General features: G+C 45.0%; 2 protein-coding genes across 2 annotated transcripts; both read left to right on the top strand.

The window, feature by feature from the left end:
* The first annotated feature begins 2,654 nt into the window (after nucleotides 1-2,654).
* On the top strand, nucleotides 2,655-3,821 carry LOC118653587 (melanoma-associated antigen B2-like). Its single transcript, XM_036304226.1, has 2 exons — nucleotides 2,655-2,883; nucleotides 3,016-3,821. Exons 1-2 carry the CDS (start codon nucleotides 2,655-2,657, stop codon nucleotides 3,819-3,821), a joined length of 1,035 nt encoding a protein of 344 aa, XP_036160119.1.
* A 6,766-nt stretch (nucleotides 3,822-10,587) lies between these two features.
* On the top strand, nucleotides 10,588-11,568 carry LOC118653586 (melanoma-associated antigen B3-like). Its single transcript, XM_036304225.1, has one exon. It carries the CDS (start codon nucleotides 10,588-10,590, stop codon nucleotides 11,566-11,568), a length of 981 nt encoding a protein of 326 aa, XP_036160118.1.
* Nucleotides 11,569-18,841: the final 7,273 nt, after the last annotated feature.

Below are 18,841 nucleotides of genomic sequence, written 5' to 3'. Positions count from 1 at the left end.
GGACGTCAGGGCCTCTGACTAACAGGGACGTTTTCCACTTTGCAGAGGGAGGGAATGCGACTTTAAGAAGAATGCAACTATGAGAAGGTCCTGAGTGGTGTGAGGGCACCCCCAAACTAGAAGGGGCCAGAGAGTCCAGCACTGAGCTGAGCCCTGGAAAACACAGAAGAGCAGGAATCCACGCATTCCACCCGTGTATTCTAGGGGAGGGACCCAAGGCCAGTTGTGCAGAAACAGGAAGCTTGTTCGTCACACAACATCCTCACGCGAGAACACGCAGTGCTAAGCGAGAGCATGTCTCTCTCAAAGGGAGGCTCCCGCGAGAACACGCAGTGCTAAGGGAGAGCATGCCTCTCTCAAGGGGAGGCTCCCGCAGCACCGCCCCCTTCCTGCCTGGGAGACCCAGGCCCCTGCTTCAGAGAAAGGGCGTCCTCACTGCCTGCCTCACTGGGTCTCAGGGGAGGGCAGACTTTGTGGACGCCAGACCCACTTGTGTCGGTAGAGGGAGGCGTCCAAGCTCTGCAGACATAAAAGTGGGGATCCTGAGTGAGGACCTGGGGCCCAGGGACCCTAATCCTTCAGGCATCCGGCATCAGGCGCTCCCTGGACAGCCCTGCGGGAAAGGACCCACCAACTTCTACTTGGGCGTTGAGGACCTTCCAGCCATTACTCCTGCCTAGAGGTTGCCTGAGGACGGCTTTGAAGGACTGGCCTGGCGTCAAGGTGGGAACCGCGGAAACCACACCCCCCCAAAACAAAGGCAGGCCCCCCAACCCTTCCCTGCTGTGAGCCCCACAGGCCCCAGCACAGCCCTCATACTGCGGCCTGGAAAGTTTTTGGGGGAAGGCCTTGGGAGGGAGTAGGCCCGACCCTATTGACCGAGGACCCCTGGGCCCCAAAGGGATTCAAGATGGAGGCCGAGTGCTTCAGAGCAGCCCTGTCTGGGTGAAAGGCCGCGCAGGGCAGCAGCCCCTGTACTCAGCTCTAGGGACCGCCCCGCCAAGGAAATAGATAAAGAGCGACCCAGCCTCCTCTCTGGCGGTCACCCCGCCAAACTCAGCAAAGGCTGCCGGGAGCAGAGCGGGCAGGCCGCGTGCGGTGACCCTTACCCCTCAGGTGGTGTCTCAGAGAGGCCAGGGCCTTGGGGTAATGGAGGAGGGTACAAAGAGGGAGGGCCCCGGTCTCTACCAGGGTCCAGGGCTGTTACACTGAGGGAGGCTGTGGGACTCCTCCCACAAAGGAGGGGGCCAAATACAGTCGCAGCCCAGTGTTCACCCCTGGGAGGCTAGGGCTCATCGCCATGATGAGTTGCACTCGCTTCCTCCCAGGCCATCTCGGGGAGGAGACAGATCCGGTCAAAGGGGGCAACCGCAGGGCAGCGGAGGGAGGATTTCGTGTTAAATTCGTGTTGTGCCAGGTTTCAGGGACAGACCGTTGAGGACTGTGGGCATGTGCCACCGTGTGCCAGTGGGGCCACAAGGAATCCTCCCTGCCTTAGTCAGTGTGCCTCCGCGTTAGATGGTCGGCCTGCACCAAAGGGTTCTGGAGTTGGTCATCGGTCAATGGGCAGGTACCTAGGTGGAAGGTGGATCCCTTGCCTGGTTTGGTTCATGAGGGAGCAACCAATCGATGTGTTGCACTCATGTCAATGCCCGCCTCTCTCTCTCTCCCTCTCTCTCTCTCTCCCTCTCTCTCTCTCTCCCTCCTTTTCTTCCACTCTCTCAAACAAAAAACTTGGACAAGGGAATTAAAGACTGAAAGAAGTTGGCTGTTTGTTTTTTTTCTGGCCTAGTAAGTAGGGGAAAGGATGAGAAAGATGTGTAAGGTAATAAACGTATTAACCAGTGGGAAAATAAATAAATAAATAAATACAAAAAAAAAATACGTGCTATCTTCCAGTGAGGATTAACAAAACAATCAAAACAAGAATCCTGTCTATTTTCACCACTGGTGCACCTCAAGGATAGATGTCAGGCAGGAGTGCCCATCAGCCCTCACTAAGGGTTAATAGTGAAATTAGTGCCTTGGTCTGAGGGGAGTGGTACCAGGCCAGCAGAGGGAGAAATCATGACATCAGCAGGAGTCCATTTGAGACCTCAGAATTGGGTCCTGTGTGGCTTGACTGACAACTGGGGATCCAAATGAACTCATGACATAAAGGACCCCAACAAATTCTCAGCACTAGGTATCCCCTGATGGGAAGGTGAACTAAAGTTTCTCTCCAGTTCTTTCTCCTGGGTCCCAGGGAGCATTTTGGTGGCAGCATTAGAGCAGCAGAGGGTAGGTTGTCTAGGCCCTTCCTATTATTGGTACAGTAATACTGAGGACAAAGAGGGATGATGCCACATGCCAGAACAAGGGAGGCTACACTGAAATCACCTACTGTCACAAGAGTAAATTCAAGGCAGGGCTGATAGTACATAGTGTGGATTTGACTCTAAAATTTATCTGGTTTCTCAGTGGGATTTTTAAGGGCCAGACTGACCAGGAAAACAGACTTGTGGGATCCTAGAGTAGTGCCCTCTAGGAAGCCTGAAGAGGCACCCTTCAGGAAATGCAAGGTGAAATCTTCCTGTTAAAGGTGCTCAAATTACCTTATTCCCCACCCACTAGGTGCCCAAATCACCTGTCTGCTGTCCTAAACAAGAGCCATCATGCCTCGTGGTCATAAGAGTAAGCTCCGAGCTCGGCAGAAACGCCGCCAAAACAAAGCTGAGGACCCAGGTGTTAAGAGTGCTCAGCCCCCTGCAAGAGAGGAAGGAGAGGCCGCTTGCTCCTCCTCTTCTGTTTTGGGGGACGCCCCCTCAAGCTCCACTGCTGCTGGCACTCTCCAGGCACCTCAGGATGCCCCAGCCACCACCAGTGCGGCAACAGGAGCTTCAGGTGAAAGTTCTGCTGTAAAAGCCAAAGGCCAGGTTCAGAAAAGTAAAAAATCCCCCCAGGCCTCAACTTCCACTGGTGCTGGCACTCTCCAGGCACCTCAGGGTGCCCTGGCCACCACCAGTGGTGCTGCAGCTGCCTCATGTGAAAGATCTTCTGTAAAAGCTAAAGGCCATGTTAGGAAATGTAAAAGTTCTTCCGGGGCCTCAACTTCCACTAAGAATGCTGGCCAAGATCTTATAAATCAAAAGGCAATTATGTTAGTAGAGTACCTGCTGCATCAATATAAAAAGAATGATCTCATTAAAAAGGAAGACATGCTGAAGATCATCCACAAGTGGTTCAGGAAGGACTTCCCTGAGATCCTCAGGAGAGCCTCTGAGCGCATGGATCGGTTCTTTGGCCTGCAAGTGAAAGAAGTGAAGCCCAACGGTAATTGCTACACCCTTGTCGACAGTGAAGATGAGAGTGTGAGCAGCGGCTTCAGATTTCCTAACAAAGGGATCCTGATGCCTCTCCTGGCTGTGATCTTCTTGAATGATAACCATGCCTCTGAGAAGGAGATCTGGGAATTCCTGGATGATTTGGGCATCTATGATGGAAAGATTCACTTCATTTTTGGGGAGCCCAGGAAGCTTATCACCCAAGATTTGGTGCAGGAAGAATACCTGGTGTACCAGCCTGTGCCCAACAGTGATCCTCCACGCTATGAGTTCCTGTGGGGTCCAAGAGCCCACGCTGAGACCAGCAAGATGAAAGTCCTCGAGTTTTTAGCCGATCTCAATGATACCCTGCCCACTGACTACTCACCCCATTATGAAGAGGCTTTGCAAGATGAGGAAGAGAGAAAGCAAGCCAGAGCCCAAGCCGCAACCAGGGATGCCACTCCTCCCAAGGCCAGTGGTGGCTCCAGTGTAAAGCCTAAGGTTCCTAAGGTTTGAGCTTGATAATATATCCAACTGTTGCCCACACTCTGAGTGAAATCGAGGTGGAGTCTTCAGTTTTTGTATGAAAGGCCTGTTAAGCAGTTTCCTAATATGCAAAATATCTTGTTGGCTTATCTTTGTTTGTTTTGGGGGTTTTTGCATTTTCAAGTGGTGTTCTTTTAGACAAGGTGTGGGGAACCTTTCTTCTGCCATGTGCAGTTTGGGTATTTAGAACATTATTCGTGAGTCATACAAAATTATCAACTTTAAAAATAGCCTGCTGGTTTTGGTGAAACATTTAACTAACTCACCGCTAATGCCTTGGCAGGACCAGGTCAAATCATTTTGAGAGCGTATGTGAACCACAGGCTGGAAGTTTTGTACCCCTGTTTTAGACAGAATGTTTATTTAGATCTAAAACATAAGAATAGAAGTTTATGAATGACACGGATTGCACATTTATTACTGTCTTTCTAGTTAGGAGTAAGAGTTTTGTTTTAAAAATAGAAATTGGAAATCCTTCAAAATGTTGTGTGATCCAGAACAGGATAGTATGGCTTTTGGATAGAAATATATGTTAATATGTGAACGAACTAACTGTACACTAAAATACGTGGGAGCAGTAGATAGATATATAGGAGGATAGATAAAGTAAAAATTGGCCACTTCTGTTTTAATTTGTCGTTAAATTACACTTGACAATAATATTATACTAGTGGCATATGTGCAGCATAGTGATTAGACATTTATATAACTTAAAAGTGTTTGCCTCTAAGTTTAGTACCCATCTGAACAGTAAGTCCTTAGTTCGTTATTGATTATATTACCTACTCTGCACCCAACATTACCTGTTACAGCCAAGACATGGAATTGTTCATCTGTAGACAAATAGATAAAAAAGTTGTGGGACATATATAAAACTAGTCACTTCTTGTTTGCCTTACTAGTCTTTCTTTTAAAAATTTTAAAAACATACACCTGGAGTTGCTTATGTTTTTCCATAATGTTTGAGAAAATAAATCCTAGTGGATCAGACCTCTTGTTTCATGCCTTTTATTTTACACATTTATTAATTGAGTATCAGCTCTTTGAAAGTCTTCATGTTCGCACTGGGGATGTTTCGGCAAAGAAGCCCCTGCCCATGCAATTATAGGTTATGGGAGAAGCTCTAATTACAAAAGAGAGTGATATATTCTTCACTTCATAAGGAACAAGTGTAAAGGGGAATAAGATGGGTGGAGATAGCATATTACTTACTGTTCATTGCTAAGCAGAATTTTGTCTTATTATATGTGTGTGTTTTTCTAGAACACTGCATACTTCCTGACATCTCTTATATGTAAAAAATACTCCAGCTAGATGGATGATAATATCCGAGGTCACAGATAATCATAGTAATAATTGCCTTTCCCTAATGTGAGTACGACAGGCACAGTGACAGTTGCTTTCTATCTGTTACATATATCCCGCCAGTCCTATAAGGCAGTGCTTGTCAGATTCACTGTACAGTGTAAAATTCAAGGCTCATAGGGTAATTCACTGGGCTCATAAAGGACAAAGCTGGAAATTGACTCCAAGTCTAAATTACAGTAAGCCCACACTGTTCTTCTCCCACCCTGAGACACACCCTGTGCCTCTTATTTCAATTTTCTTCTCATTACTTCAAAATCTGTTTGAAGTGATAAAAGGAATGGCCCTGTTCCCAAACTACTGGATTGGAAAACATAGCCAGAACAATAAGAACACCATTATAGTTAAGAGGTAGGGATAAATAATAAATGAAAGAGCCAGTGTTCTGTGGCAGTATGATTGTCTACATTTGAAATGTTAGATAACCTCAATAGGTCAGGGGCTCTCAAAATTATCCTGGACAGTCCCTTCCCTGTAGAAAGTAAACCTATCAGAACAGAAGTTACGTGAAAATCTTCATCTGGCAGATGACGAGAAAGAATAGTTCAATGCATTTTTTTTTCCCCAGACAAACCCACCACCTGCTCAGGAACTCCTGCCTTGTGCTACAGTTTTCTCCTGGACAGGGACCTATTCTCTGCAAGGTGGGTAAAGTGGAAACTGCTTCAGAGTTTGCAGAGATGTGGAATTTACCAGGAAGCCTGTAATCCAAGAGATAGGAACCAAGATGAGGGCCCCACATAGGGGGACAGGGGAGACCAACACCCCAGAATAGAGGAGATCACAGGGACACCGGTCCCATGTGCTCTCAAACACAGAGAGCCTCAGAAACAACTGTCAGGCTGAACATACCCCCCCCCCTCTGTATTCTGGCTTCTTAGGGGGATAAGAGCCTTGGTCTAAGAGCAGAGTTCTCAGGTCATTAAAGGAAGGAGTATCAGGTTCTCATACAAATGGCAGTGATAAACCTTAATGAGGATTATGGAAGGGCCCAGCCAGAGCAGTCGGATCCCATAGAGTCCCATCCCAGTGGTCAGCCCTGTGAGGTTCAGCCTTTGGCCTTGTCAGGTTGTTTGTGGCTAAAACTGACTTTCAAATCAGGCCCCTGGAAAGTGTTTTTCTGCAGGCTCAGTTCAGCAGAGAGTGGAATCCCAGGAAGGGGGCAGAGTCAAAGTAAACAACTTGAATGAATACAAAATAACCCACAATTGACAGGGCTGCAATTAATCCCTCCTCCACTGTTATCACTGGGAGGCACGGGCAAAAGCGGGCAGGCTCAAGTCCTCCTCGTATTTTGCCTGCAGGGTTTCAAGGAGATGAGAACAATGGTGTACAGACTGGATCATCAGCAGAGAGTGAAATCCCAGGCATGACAGTGTCATGGCAAAAATCCTGTGGAATTAGGCAACCAACTGCTCCATAGCAGGTATGTCTTTAGAATGTTCCTATCTGTAATTGGACCTGGAAGGTCAGAGGCGGAGCTTCCAGGTGAAGGTTTACCCTCATTTCTTAAAAGGGGGTGGTCTCAGGGACTTAACATCCTTGGACTAATGAGGGAGGCCCCATTCAGTAAAGGAAGGGTACCCCGTTTCTAGCAGGATTCAATATGATGACATGGAGTAAAAGTGGGTGTATCTCTCCCAGAAAGAAGGGGGCCACATAGAGCCCTGTACGTGTTGTCAGACTTGAGAACATATCACCTAGTCATGGTGGCATGATTTGTCAATACTCATTTTCTCCCAGAAGTCTCATGGAAGTGAGGAACTTCGCCAAAGTGGGCAGCCACAGATTCTCCCACAGATTATATATTATATCGTCTGATGAGGATGTATTACAAAATTATCCTTGCTAAGCAGCATTTTTGGTTATTGCAATTTCTGTGTTTTGGAGTTTGGTAATATGCTCAAGTTCACAAGACTAATAAGTGACAGGGCTGGGAGAAGGCTCCTGCCCTGAATTCCTCTAGAACCCAAACTGTTCACTCTATTCCTGTCTACCTAAAGCAGACTTAGTGTTCCTTAATATTCCAAAATGTACCTAAGGGAATAAAAGTAAGGACTCTGTGCCCAAAGTATTGGATTGGAATGCAGAACAAAAGCAACTAAGAACACCACAGGAAAGTGAAAGTTACGAATAAAGAGGAGAAACATATTCAGTGACAATGTAACCATTTCCATCTGCAGAGTCAGATAATTTCAAAATCAGGGATTCCCAGAGCCCTCCTGACAACTCCTGTCTGTTAGGAGCTAAATCAATTGTAACAGAAATCAGAAGGCTAACTCTGACTGTTGAAGGAGAAACCAGTGTCATTTTTCTCTAACAGCCCCTCCCTATGGTGTGCCCCCTGCCTTATGTTACAGTTTCCCTATCTCACAAGTCTGCCACATGAACCTGCAAGGTTTGCAGTAGGGACACTGCTCAAGAATTTGCAGGAATGTGGCATTTCCCAGGAATCTGTTCATCTAGGAGACAGGAGACAAAATGAGGATCCCTGTGAATGAGGACTGGAGAGACAATCACCCCCAAATGTAGGGGTCATTCAGAAACCTGCCCAAACCTGTTCTCAGACCTAGAATGCCCAGGCAAAGCATTCTGATTTCACACCCCTTCTTGTACTCATAATTCTCAGTGAGGTGAAGGTCTTGGCCTAAGGAGAGTGGCTTCAGTTTAGGAGAGGGTGGATCCTATATTGGACAGATACCAAGTTGAGGACGCTGAATGAGGGATGTGGGGACCGCTGACTCCAGAACAGTGCTGTTCCATAGAGACTCAGCCTTGCGGTCACCCTCTCAGGACCCAGACATCCCTGGCCTAATGTGGTTCACTCTTCCTTACATGTGGGAGGTCTCCACAAGAAATGGAACTTGACCTGAGTACAGTAACCTCGGGTCAGGGAGGGTGGAATCCCACAACTTGCCAGGAGCACAGTAAAGTCCCTGAGTGAGGAAAGAGGGGATCACTTGTCCCATACATGAGAGAGCTTTAGAAACTCCCACCACAATTCTTAACCGTGAGAAACCCCAGGGGGAAGTTAAAAGGCCGAGAAGCCTCCTCATTTCTGCCTGGTGATCTCAGGCAGGGAAGGGCTTTGTCTAACAGGATGGGGTCCCAGTTCTACAGAGAGAGGCTCACAGAATCCTGGTCCTGTTGTCAGGCTTGTGAAGGCAGATATCATAAGCAGTGTGCCCTGTCTACCTCACTGCCTTCTCAGGAGCGTGAGGGCTTTGTTTGGGGTCTGGCAGCCTCGAGTTAGTAGAGGTTCCCAGGCTCTGATAGAAACCAAGGTGCGGACCCTGAACAAAAAAAACCTGCGGACCACCGGGTCCCACAGAGTCCCGCCCCTGCCGTCAGCTGTTAGAGACCCTGGGTAGCCATAGCCGGATGGACTCGCCCAGACTTCTTCTTGGGCGTCAAGTAACTTAGACTGGCCGCCATTTTTTTTCCGTTGAGGTTGGACTCCTGCACTGGTCTGAAGTCTAAGGTCAGGATCTGAGTGTGGACTGCTGAGACCATGCCTGCTCCCATAACAAAAGCGACCCTACAAAGTCCCACGTCTGTAATCAGCAGTGGAAGGTCTCTAAGAGCTCTCTGGCTAAGGTCTGCCAGGACAGTCTCAGGGAAGAACGCCTTGGACTGAGAGAGTAGTTCTTATTTCTCAGATCAAGGAAACCCAGACCCTAACTAGAGTCAACGAGATGGTCCTGGGTGCTAATGATGGGATGCCTTCCCATGAAAGATAGCAACACAAAGCAGCACCCCTCCTCTCAGTTTTGGGAGTCTCCAGGCAGGCTTAGTCATTTGGCAGGCTCCGACTTTCCCCCTAGGAACTCAAGCGAGACCTTTGTTTGGAGGCTGATGTACTCGGTTCAGTAGAGGGAGGAGTCTCCGGCTCTGATAGGTATCTAATGAGGACCCTAAGTGAGAGCTTAGAGACCACCAGACTATCTGTCAGTCTGAGCCACCCCTATCATTTCTGTCTAGAAAGTTCTGGGCGGGTAAGAGTGTTAGACTCATTGAGAAACCTTAATTCTGCAGAGAGAGGAGACGCAGGGGCGGGGGGGGGGGGTTCCTGAATGAACACTGGTGGTACCAACCACACTCCCCGCCAAAAAAAATAGACCACAGAGAGTGCCCCCTTGCAGCACTAAGGAGACCAGGCATGGAAGTCAGGTGTATGTGACCCTTTTTTATTTGCTGGTATTGTGTGGGTGAGAGGCTTTCTGAGTGTATGGACATCAGATCTACAGAGACAGTGTCCCAGGCCTTAATTAGAGTAAAGTTGAAGACCCTGAATGGGTACTGAGGACCACAATGAGTCCAGAGCAGTGAGTCCCATGGAGCTGTCAGCAATGAGTGCCCCCTGGCAAGGACAGGGGGCAGAGGTGCCCCTATATTTCCCTTTAAGGTGCACCAAGAAGATAAGGATCTTAGTTTAAAGTATATATTTAGAACAGCATGGAGAGCTGGGTGATGGAGGAAATACATTCCATGATACCTTAGTGTTCCTAGTCTGTGTGGGCAATTTGGAGATTTGTAGGTATTTTCATTTGTTCCTGTTTTTGGGTGCTGTTACTTCTAAATAAAAGTTTATCTAGCATTGTAATCTAAGTTAATTATTTTGGTCATTCTTGTTATTTACCAGGGGGCCCAGGCCCTGCCAAAAGTTAATGTGGTGATCTTGAATGGAAACTGAGGGGACCCCCACACTCCATAGCAGCAGGGGCTCCACAAGACTAGTACTGCCTACTGCTGCAGTCAGCCCAAGTAGCACTAGGTGAAACCCCTGAGTGAGCAAAGAGGGATCACTAGTCCCAGAAATGAGGGGGCTTTACGGACCCCCACCACAATTCTTAACCATGAGAGACCTGAGGGGGGAGCTAAAAGGTATCTAATGAGGACCCTAAGTGAGAGCTTAGAGACCACCAGACTATCTGTCAACCTGAGCCACCCCTGCCCAGCTGCCTGGTCTGAAGTCTTAAGGTGAGGATCTGAGTGTGGACTGCTGAGACCACGCCTGCTCTCATAACAAAAGTGACCCTACAAAGATCCACCTCTGTGACCAGCAGTGGAAGGTCTCTAAGAGCTCTCGGGCTAAGGTCTGCCTGGACAGTCTCAGGGACGACTGCCCAGCTGCAGCCTGAGGCTCATTTTAATGATCCCCACACAGTTCTCAGAGGACAGATTGATCAGAACAGGAGTCCTGTAAGTTCCTAGAGCACTGCCCTCAAGGACAGCTGCAGAAGTGGCCTTCTTTAAGTCAAGGTAGTATATCCCTGATGAAAGTGCTCACACCCTCTCATCCTCTCTTCTTTCAGGCCCAGATGAACTGTTGCCCAACCTTCACTTTTACCTTCTGTACTTGACAGTCATCATGCCTCGATGTAAAAAAAATAAGCTCCACACCCGTGAGAAACACCACCAGGCCCAAGGTGAGACCCAGGGTCTGAGGGGTGCCAAGGAAAAAGCATTGCCCTCCTCGTCCTCTGCTCCTCTTCAAGCTGTTTCGCAGAGCAAGCCTGCTAAAAGGTCATGTAGCATTCACAGGTGTCCTCACAAAGCCCTATCCACCATCACTAAGTCTGCATCTAACACAAAATTATCTAAAGGAGTCAATTGCAAAACGGAGAACAAGAAAAGTTCCTCCAAGGCCTCACCATCCAAAGCGAAGTCTCAGAGAGACCCTCTAACTGAGATGAGCAATATATTGGTGCAGTTCCTGATGCAGATGTACAAAATGAAAAAGCCTATTAAGAAAGCAGATATGCTCAAGATTATCCATAAGAAGTACAAAAATAGCTTCTCTGAGATCCTCAGTAGAGCATCATTCAACATAGAGGTGGTATTTGGTGTTGACTTAAAGGAAGTTGATGGTATGAAGCATTTATATGCTCTTGTCAACAAAATGGATCTCCCCAACAATGGGAGGGTCCACCGTGGCAGGGGATTTCCCAAGACCGGTCTCCTGATGACTATCCTGGGCGTGATCTTCATGAATGGCAACTGTGCTACTGAGCAGAAGATCTGGGAATTCCTGAATAAGATGAAGATACATGCTGGAAAGAGGCACTTCATATTTGGGGAGCCAAAGAAGCTCATCACCCAAGATTTCGTGAAGCTTAAGTACCTGGAGTACCGCCAGATGCCCGGCAGTGTTCCTCCATGCTACGAGTTCCTGTGGGGCCCAAGAGCCTATGCTGAAACCAGCAAGATGAAAGTCCTGCAGTTTTTCGCCAAGATTAATCAAACCATCCCCAGCGCCTTCACATCCTGGTATGAAGAGGCTTTGCAAGATGAGAAAGAAAGAGCCCAAGCCACAATTCCACTGAGGGCTGATACCAGTGCTATGGCATGAATGATTCAGGCTCATATCTAGAAGCTCCCCCTATACCTGGTGAAGTTGAGGTTATTGAAGAGAAAGAGCAGTCATGTTCCAAGTAGTGGAGAGCTGGGTGATGGGGGAAACACATTGCTTGATACCTTAGTGTTCTTAGTCTGTGTGGGCAATTTAGAGATTTGTAGGTATTTTCACTTGTTCCTGTTTTTCGGTACTGTTACTTCTAAATAAAAGTTTACCTAGCATTGTAATCTAAGTTAATTATATTGGTCATTCTTGTTATTTACCAGGTTTAAAAATAAAAGTTTTGCTGTTTTGTAAAACACATTTGGAAAGCTTCCATCTTATTTAGTAATGTGGTACAAGATAGCATGGCATTGGAATATGCATTTCCTTGAAAACGTAAAGAAATAAAGCAGTAAACTAGATGGAATCACTAAATAGAGAAAAAAGTAATATCATAAATTTGGGCTTCCCAACCCCTTTTACTCTGTGTTTTATAAAGTTTTAAATTACAGTATGCACTTGACTAATTTGAGAATGTAGAATTAAACGATAATAAATATACCTCATGCTCACAGGCTCATTTATTCCCCAAACAGTAATTGCACATCTGCTCTTAGAAGGCTCCATGCTAGTACTGGGGGAGCGGAGAAAAAGAAGGTTTAGCCACAGACCATAAAAATTATAGAGTTGAGAAGCATCTATCAGATTGGGGAAATAGGAAAATAGTAATATACACTCCAAGACTGAAAAACCAAATGAAAAGACTGGATTGGAACAGAGGAGAGCAGTCAAGTGTAAGTGCCCTGAAGCAAGGCAGTGTTGGACCTAATAGAAGTTCGTTGATGGAAGGGAATTTCATATAGCATCATGGTGGGCTAGATGATGCTGTGAAAATCTTGAGCAGAAGCCAGACCCTCAGACAGATGGTGGTCTGCATAGTTTGAAGACTAAGATTAAATGAAAAAATAAAAATAAAATAAAAGAGGTAACTGCACAGAGCCCCTCTCCTGCTGTCAGTCCTATATACCCTAGAGCAGCCGTGGGCAAACTACGGCCAGTGGGCCAGATCTGGCCTGTTTGAAATGAATAAAACTAAAAAAAAAAAAAAGACCGTACCCTTTTATGTAATGATGTTTACTTTGAATTTATATTAGTTCACACAAACACTCCATCCATGCTTTTGTTACGGCCCTCCGGTCCAGTTTAAGAACCCATTGTGGCCCTCGAGTCAAAAAGTTTGCCCACCCCTGCCCTAGAGCCATGGTCGGCAAACTGCGGTTCGAGAGCCCCTTGAGTGTGGCTCTTTGGCCCCTTGAGTGTTGCTTTTCCTAAGCCTTAGTACCCTAATTAAGTTAATAACAATGTACCTACCTATATAGTTTAAGTTTAAAAAATTTGGCTCTCAAAAGAAATTTCAATCGTTGTACTGTTGATATTTGGCTCTGTTGACTAATGAGTTTGCCGACCACTGCCCTAGAGTAATGCAGGCTGAGGTAACTCCTCATTTTTGCCTGGGAAGGAGGTAGATTCAGGTAGGCAAAGGCCTTTTTCTAAAGCGGGCAACTCCATTAGGCAGAGGGAGGAGTCTTGGCCTTAAAAGGATTAAAGGTAAGACCACTGGTGCTACTAAGTAGAACACTCCTCAAAATAGGGAACTGCACAGAACAGAATCCTGGCTAGGTAGCCAGCTGTGGAGTACTTGGGGAGGTTAGAGCTTTGGTCTGAGGCTTGTAGACTGAGGTCAGTATAGGGAGGAATTCCAAATCCTACCTGGACTCAAGGTCAAAGTCCTGAATGAGGACTGAGGGGGGGCACTGACTCCAGAACAATGTGGTCAGAGAGCCTGTCCCTGTTGTCAGCAGGCATAGGCCACAATTATTCTGTCAACTTGGGTCCCAGGTATGTGAGGATTTTTGTCTGAGGGTCATGGATTCAAGTCAGCAGAAGATAGAACCCCAGGAAATGTGTGGAGTCAAGATGAAGATCCCGAGTGAGGAAATGCAGACCACTCATTACATAATGGAGGGAACTATACTTGATACCACCCTTGCTGTTAGCCTTGTTGGGAGTCTCAGGGCAGAGCCGGGAGGCTCAGGTACCCCTGACTTTTTCCTGCAATCTTTTAGGGGGCCTTGGTGCAAGGTCTGGCTGGAGAGAGAGAGAGAGAGAGAGAGAGAGAGAGAGAGAGAGAGAGAGAGAGAGAGGAGTCCCAAGCCATGATAGATGTCAAGGTACAAACCTTGTATAAGGAATCAGACAACCAATTACCCCAGAACAGAGAAGGCCACACAAAGTTCCCCCTCTGCAGTCTGCCTTGGGAAGCCAGGTTTAGAACTCTCAGGGTGGTCTCAGGAACATAAGAAGTTGGATGTAATGGCAGAAGCCCCATTCAGCACTGGGAGGAGACCCAGTTCTCAACAGGAGTCAAGGTGGTGACACTGAGTGAAGATGAGGGGACCTCTCCCAAAAAGAAGTGAACCACATAAAGCCCTGTCCCTACTATCAGACCTGGGTCACCCAGAGATAGTGACATGATGAGCCTCCCTCACTTCTTCCCAGGGCATCTCAGGGAGGCAAGGAACCCTGTCAATGGGGATAACTGCAGGTCAGCAGATAGAGAATTAACAGGTAGTTCCAGCATCAAGGAAAATTTCATTTCTTCCCAGAAGATTTAAGATAGTTGTGGGCCTACCAAAAGTTGATGTGATAAATCCTGTATGTGAATTGAAGGGACCCTTGAACACAGAGAGGACCCACACTCCCAGCCCCTCTTGTCATCCAAGATCAGTCACAGGTAGGGCTGGCATGTTCTGAGGTACACTCACTCTAATTTCCTCCACTGGGTTCTCAGGGGACAGGACGACAAAGAACAAGAGTCTTGTGGGTTTCTAGAGCATTGCTCTCAAGGAAACCTGCAGAGGTGGTTTCTTAAAAGCCAACCAGGTATCTCCCTACTGAAAGTGTTCACATCCTTTCATCTTCCCTCCTCCAGTTCCCTCCTACATAACATACACTCCTGCCAGCTGTCTGTGGCCACAGTTATGCCTCAGGGTCAGAAGAGTAAGCTATTAGAACTACTGTCAGCATTGATCCCTGAGTAACTACCATGAGCATGACCTTCCTCCTGATCTGCTTTGAATACATAGTGTGAGAAAAAAAAATGTTTCAAGCCTCTAATATTTGAGGGGATGCTTGCTATAATAGTGTAAGCTATACTAACCTGACAGATACAACAGGTATAGAATAAATAATGACAAGAAGATGTTTATAACCAAAGGAGGATTGAAGTTAATGACAGAAGGAATGATCATTGTATGGTGGTTAAAGATGGCTTTCCTGAGGAAATAATATTAAACTGTGGAATGAATGATACAATAGTCAACCAAGCAAAGAATGTTAAATGGAGGAGTATTGCCTGTCTTCTAAGGCTGAGGATTAAAATGATCTAACGTATTAACTATGTCCTGCTGAGCACTATAGTAAAGGCAAAATAAATACTAGGTCCTTTTTCTCATAACCTCCTAATTTGTTCCTGCCAAAATATTTTTTGTTATTCACTAGACATGTCTTAGACTTCTGTTCATCATTCTCAACCTCTTTCAGTAGCCACCTTTGCCTTGAAGCATAGGATAATGATATTTTGGATCAGCAAAACATACTTTAATTGTCTATAGGAAAATAATCCACTTCCACTAATAGCTGAAACCTGGTCTTAAATAATCTTATACTGCTCCTTTTTAAGACCTTTTAGGCAAACTGTCAAAGGGCAGTCTCCTCGAATCACCACCAGCACTTCAAAACCAATATATTAAAAGAGAACTTATGGGCTCTCCCCCTAACCAGAGTCTCCTCCAGGCTTCGTGTCAATAAATGGCTCTACAATCTGTTGCTAATGTCAGAAACCTAGGCATTATTACTCTTCCTCATTCTCCTCCCAAACTATAACCAAGAATCGAGGCCTGTTGATTCTACTGTTAAATATTATTTAATATTTTCCAAAGTATTTTAATTTTCACTAAACTGTCCTCACCATCATTTCTCCTTAATTTCTTCATTTGCCTTCTAAGTACTGATTTCCCTGCATTGGTTTTTATGCACGCCTTCCAATCCTTTTCCCTCAAACTTTATGACCTGCATTGCAGCACTACCTTTGTGCTTCAGTTCCGAGCTTCATGTTCATGAACTTGAGATATTTTCCAATGATCACGTTCTGATTTTGTGCTTTATCATTTTGTGTCCTTAAGTATATTATAGAAATCTTCCAGAATTATAGAATTCTACTTAGGGGATTTTGAAATCCAGAAATAGTTTGAATGCCTAGAGGGTTGGGTTTGAAAAGAAAAGCATCAGCATCATTTCTCAATGTAATATAGCCAGATGGCAGTGTTGTTTCTTGGAAGATAGTCATCAGAGGTTTGTAGTGTGGAGTTGAGATAAGAGTTTGACCTTTGACATTTATTATTCTGTTGAATTCTATATACCTGTGCCTTATTTCTCCCCAGTCATGACATTGAAACAGCAACACAAGCCTGATGCCTTACTTTTTAAAAATGGAACTTTCTTTTCTTTTCTTTTTTAAATTCTTTTTTTATTGATTACGGTATTACATATGTTTCTTAAACACACCTCTGATCCCCTGGATGAAAAATATTTCCCTAAAAGAAAGGTTGTATGAGGAAGAATTAAAATACAGTTCCTGGACGTCCTTCCTATGGAAAGACTCATTATCACATCTGCAATTGGAGTGTCATTGCAACATATTCTATGAAAACTGATTTGAAACCTACAGCAAAAGAATATTTTAAAGCAGTTTAGTTCAATCCATATAACTGCAGGGTAATTAGTGAAATCCAGATTAATCAGAAACTTGCTAGGCAGCAGGGTGAATTGACTAACAGCCTGGGAAGGTACAAAATAACTGGGTAATGAAGTGGATCCGACTATAACATGCAAGATTGCTCCTGGGATTGTACAGAAATTCATTATTTAGACAGATGCTATATCTTGTCTACAAGAGATCTTTAAAACTGGAAATATTGTGTCTTTCCCATCTGATTCTGCTTCATTCTCCCATGGACCAAGGATTGAAGGGCAACATTAGAGAGGGGAATATTTTAGGAAACTCTTTGCAACTCCAATCTGATATCTGTATTTTGTGTTACTCTAGGCTCAGCGGTTCTCAACCTGTGGGTCGCGAACAATGAAAATACATCCTGCATATCAGGTATTTACATTACGATTCATAACAGTAGCAAAATTACAGTTATGAAGTAGCAACAAAACTATGCTTGGGGGTCACCACAACATGAGGAACTGTATTAAAGGGTCAAGGCATTAGGAAGGTTGAGAACCACTGCTAGGGCTTTATCACACATCATCTTATCTGACCCTCATAAAAAATAATCCCTGGCCGAAACCGGTTTGGCTCAGTGGATAGAGCGTCGGCCTGCAGACTGAAAGGTCCCAGGTTCGATTCCGGTCAAGGGCATGTACCTGGGTTGAGGGCACATCCCCGGTGGGGGATGTGCAGGAGGCGGCTGGTCGATGTTTCTCTCTCATCGATGTTTCTGACTCTCTGTCTCTCTCCCTTCCTCTCTGTGAATAATCAATAAAATATATTTTAAAAAAAAATAATAATCCCTGTCTCAAGCAGGAAGAACAGTTTATCACTCTCATTTTTTCATTGGTGATGAGCTTGAAACTGCCAAATGTGAGATGTTGTATTTGGATATAATTACTAACAGCACATAAAGACAAGTTTTCTTTCATTAGCGATGACTATGGTGGTTGCCAAGTATCCATAGCCAAGATGAAGCTGAAAAATCCTCACTTTAATTTTTCTCAGGCAAAGTGCAAAGCTCCATGCACACATTATTGAATTAGTCATTAGCTTCACAGATAACATGAGCATATTTTTCCCAGTGAAATTCTCAGAGATAAATAAATAAGAGCAAGCAGCACCCACTGTTTATTTAAAATGAAAAATTTCACTCTAACAAGAAGAGTTAGCCTTAGGCAGGAGGGAACTAGGTATCTGCCTTTGTGGCAAGATTCAGGAAACATCTGAATGGCCCCCTCACTCTAACCTGATGCGAGTGCAAATAGATCTCTGTCCTTGCTATTGCCACTCTCTCAGGTGGGAGAGCACACCAAGGCCAGAGGTAAATGGTGCTGTTCTTATAGCACACCGTAGGGATGCTTGACCAAATGAATGGGTGGGACATTTGACAAGAGGAGAGACAAAGAAACAGAAAGCAAATGTCTAGGCTTTGAGACTTGAAACAGAAGTCGAGTGTAGTTAAACTTGCCTGTGAGGAATTAGCAAGGAGAAGCAAATCAACAACAACAATAATAATTTAATTAATTCCTTATGAATTACAAGACACTATTTTGGTGATATGAGGTGTACAAATAAGAAAAACATAGTTCTGCCCTCAAGTTTATAGATTACCTTGAGAGATAATATGTATGTATATAAAAGCACACCTAACTGTCCAAAGCAGTGCACTCCAAGTGTGAAATGACTGAGGCCAGCAATAGGAGTTTTTTTGGCCTTTTTTTCCTAAATGCTTATTTTGTGATTTGGGAACACATAGGAATTATCCTGGGATTAAAATTTAATGTTTCAGAAGAGGATAGGTGGATACTAAAAGTGAAAAGGTGTTATTTATTTCTTAAAACCAAAACAAAGATAAAAAGGATCTGACTTCCCTCTCATTTCTCCAAGCCTAACTATAAATCCCATAATCCAACCAGCAAGAATTGATTGAATGCTAGGCATAGGTAAAATGCCCTATATTTGTGTAGCACATAAGAAATTACAAAAATACATGCATGTTTATGTTTTCCATGCATTCTCATAGTTGCTCTGCCAAGGTTAGTGAGGCAGAGACTACTCTGGCAATTTATGGTTGAGACCCCTGAATACACCATCAAAGTCAAAGACTGACTTGACCACACTGATACTCAGCAGATAGAAAGTTCTGCCATCAAAGACCCTTGCCCCAGTAGGAATGGAGACATAAGTCGTACTTGCGAGAAAAAAGAAAGATATAAGGAAACAGTAGACTTAAAAAGCACTTGACTATAAATCAGAAGATTTGGGGTTGTGACCTGATGCTGCTGCTTATAACAAGAGAACCTAGAGAAGTTACTAGGCTTCTTGGAATCCTATTTTTCATCCACAAAGCTAGACAATGGCTTGCTTGAAGGGTTTGCTCAGAGGTTCAAATCAAATGTCCCATGTAGGTAGGTTTTAGAAATAGTAAACTTCTACATGAATGTG

Source organism: Myotis myotis, unplaced genomic scaffold (assembly GCF_014108235.1).
Source record: "Myotis myotis isolate mMyoMyo1 unplaced genomic scaffold, mMyoMyo1.p scaffold_m19_p_4, whole genome shotgun sequence".
NCBI lineage: Eukaryota > Metazoa > Chordata > Mammalia > Chiroptera > Vespertilionidae > Myotis > Myotis myotis.
Note: the sequence above shows the minus strand (reverse complement) of the source record. Positions and strands in the feature narration are given on the sequence as shown.

Coding starts and splice junctions, on each gene's coding strand:
- LOC118653586 (XM_036304225.1), top strand. CDS start 10,588: ATGCCTCGATGTAAAAAAAATAAGCTCCACACCCGTGAGAAACACCAC.
- LOC118653587 (XM_036304226.1), top strand. CDS start 2,655: ATGCCTCGTGGTCATAAGAGTAAGCTCCGAGCTCGGCAGAAACGCCGC. Junction 2,884..3,015: donor TGCGGCAACAGGAGCTTCAG/GTGAAAGTTCTG, acceptor GTGGTGCTGCAG/CTGCCTCATGTGAAAGATCT.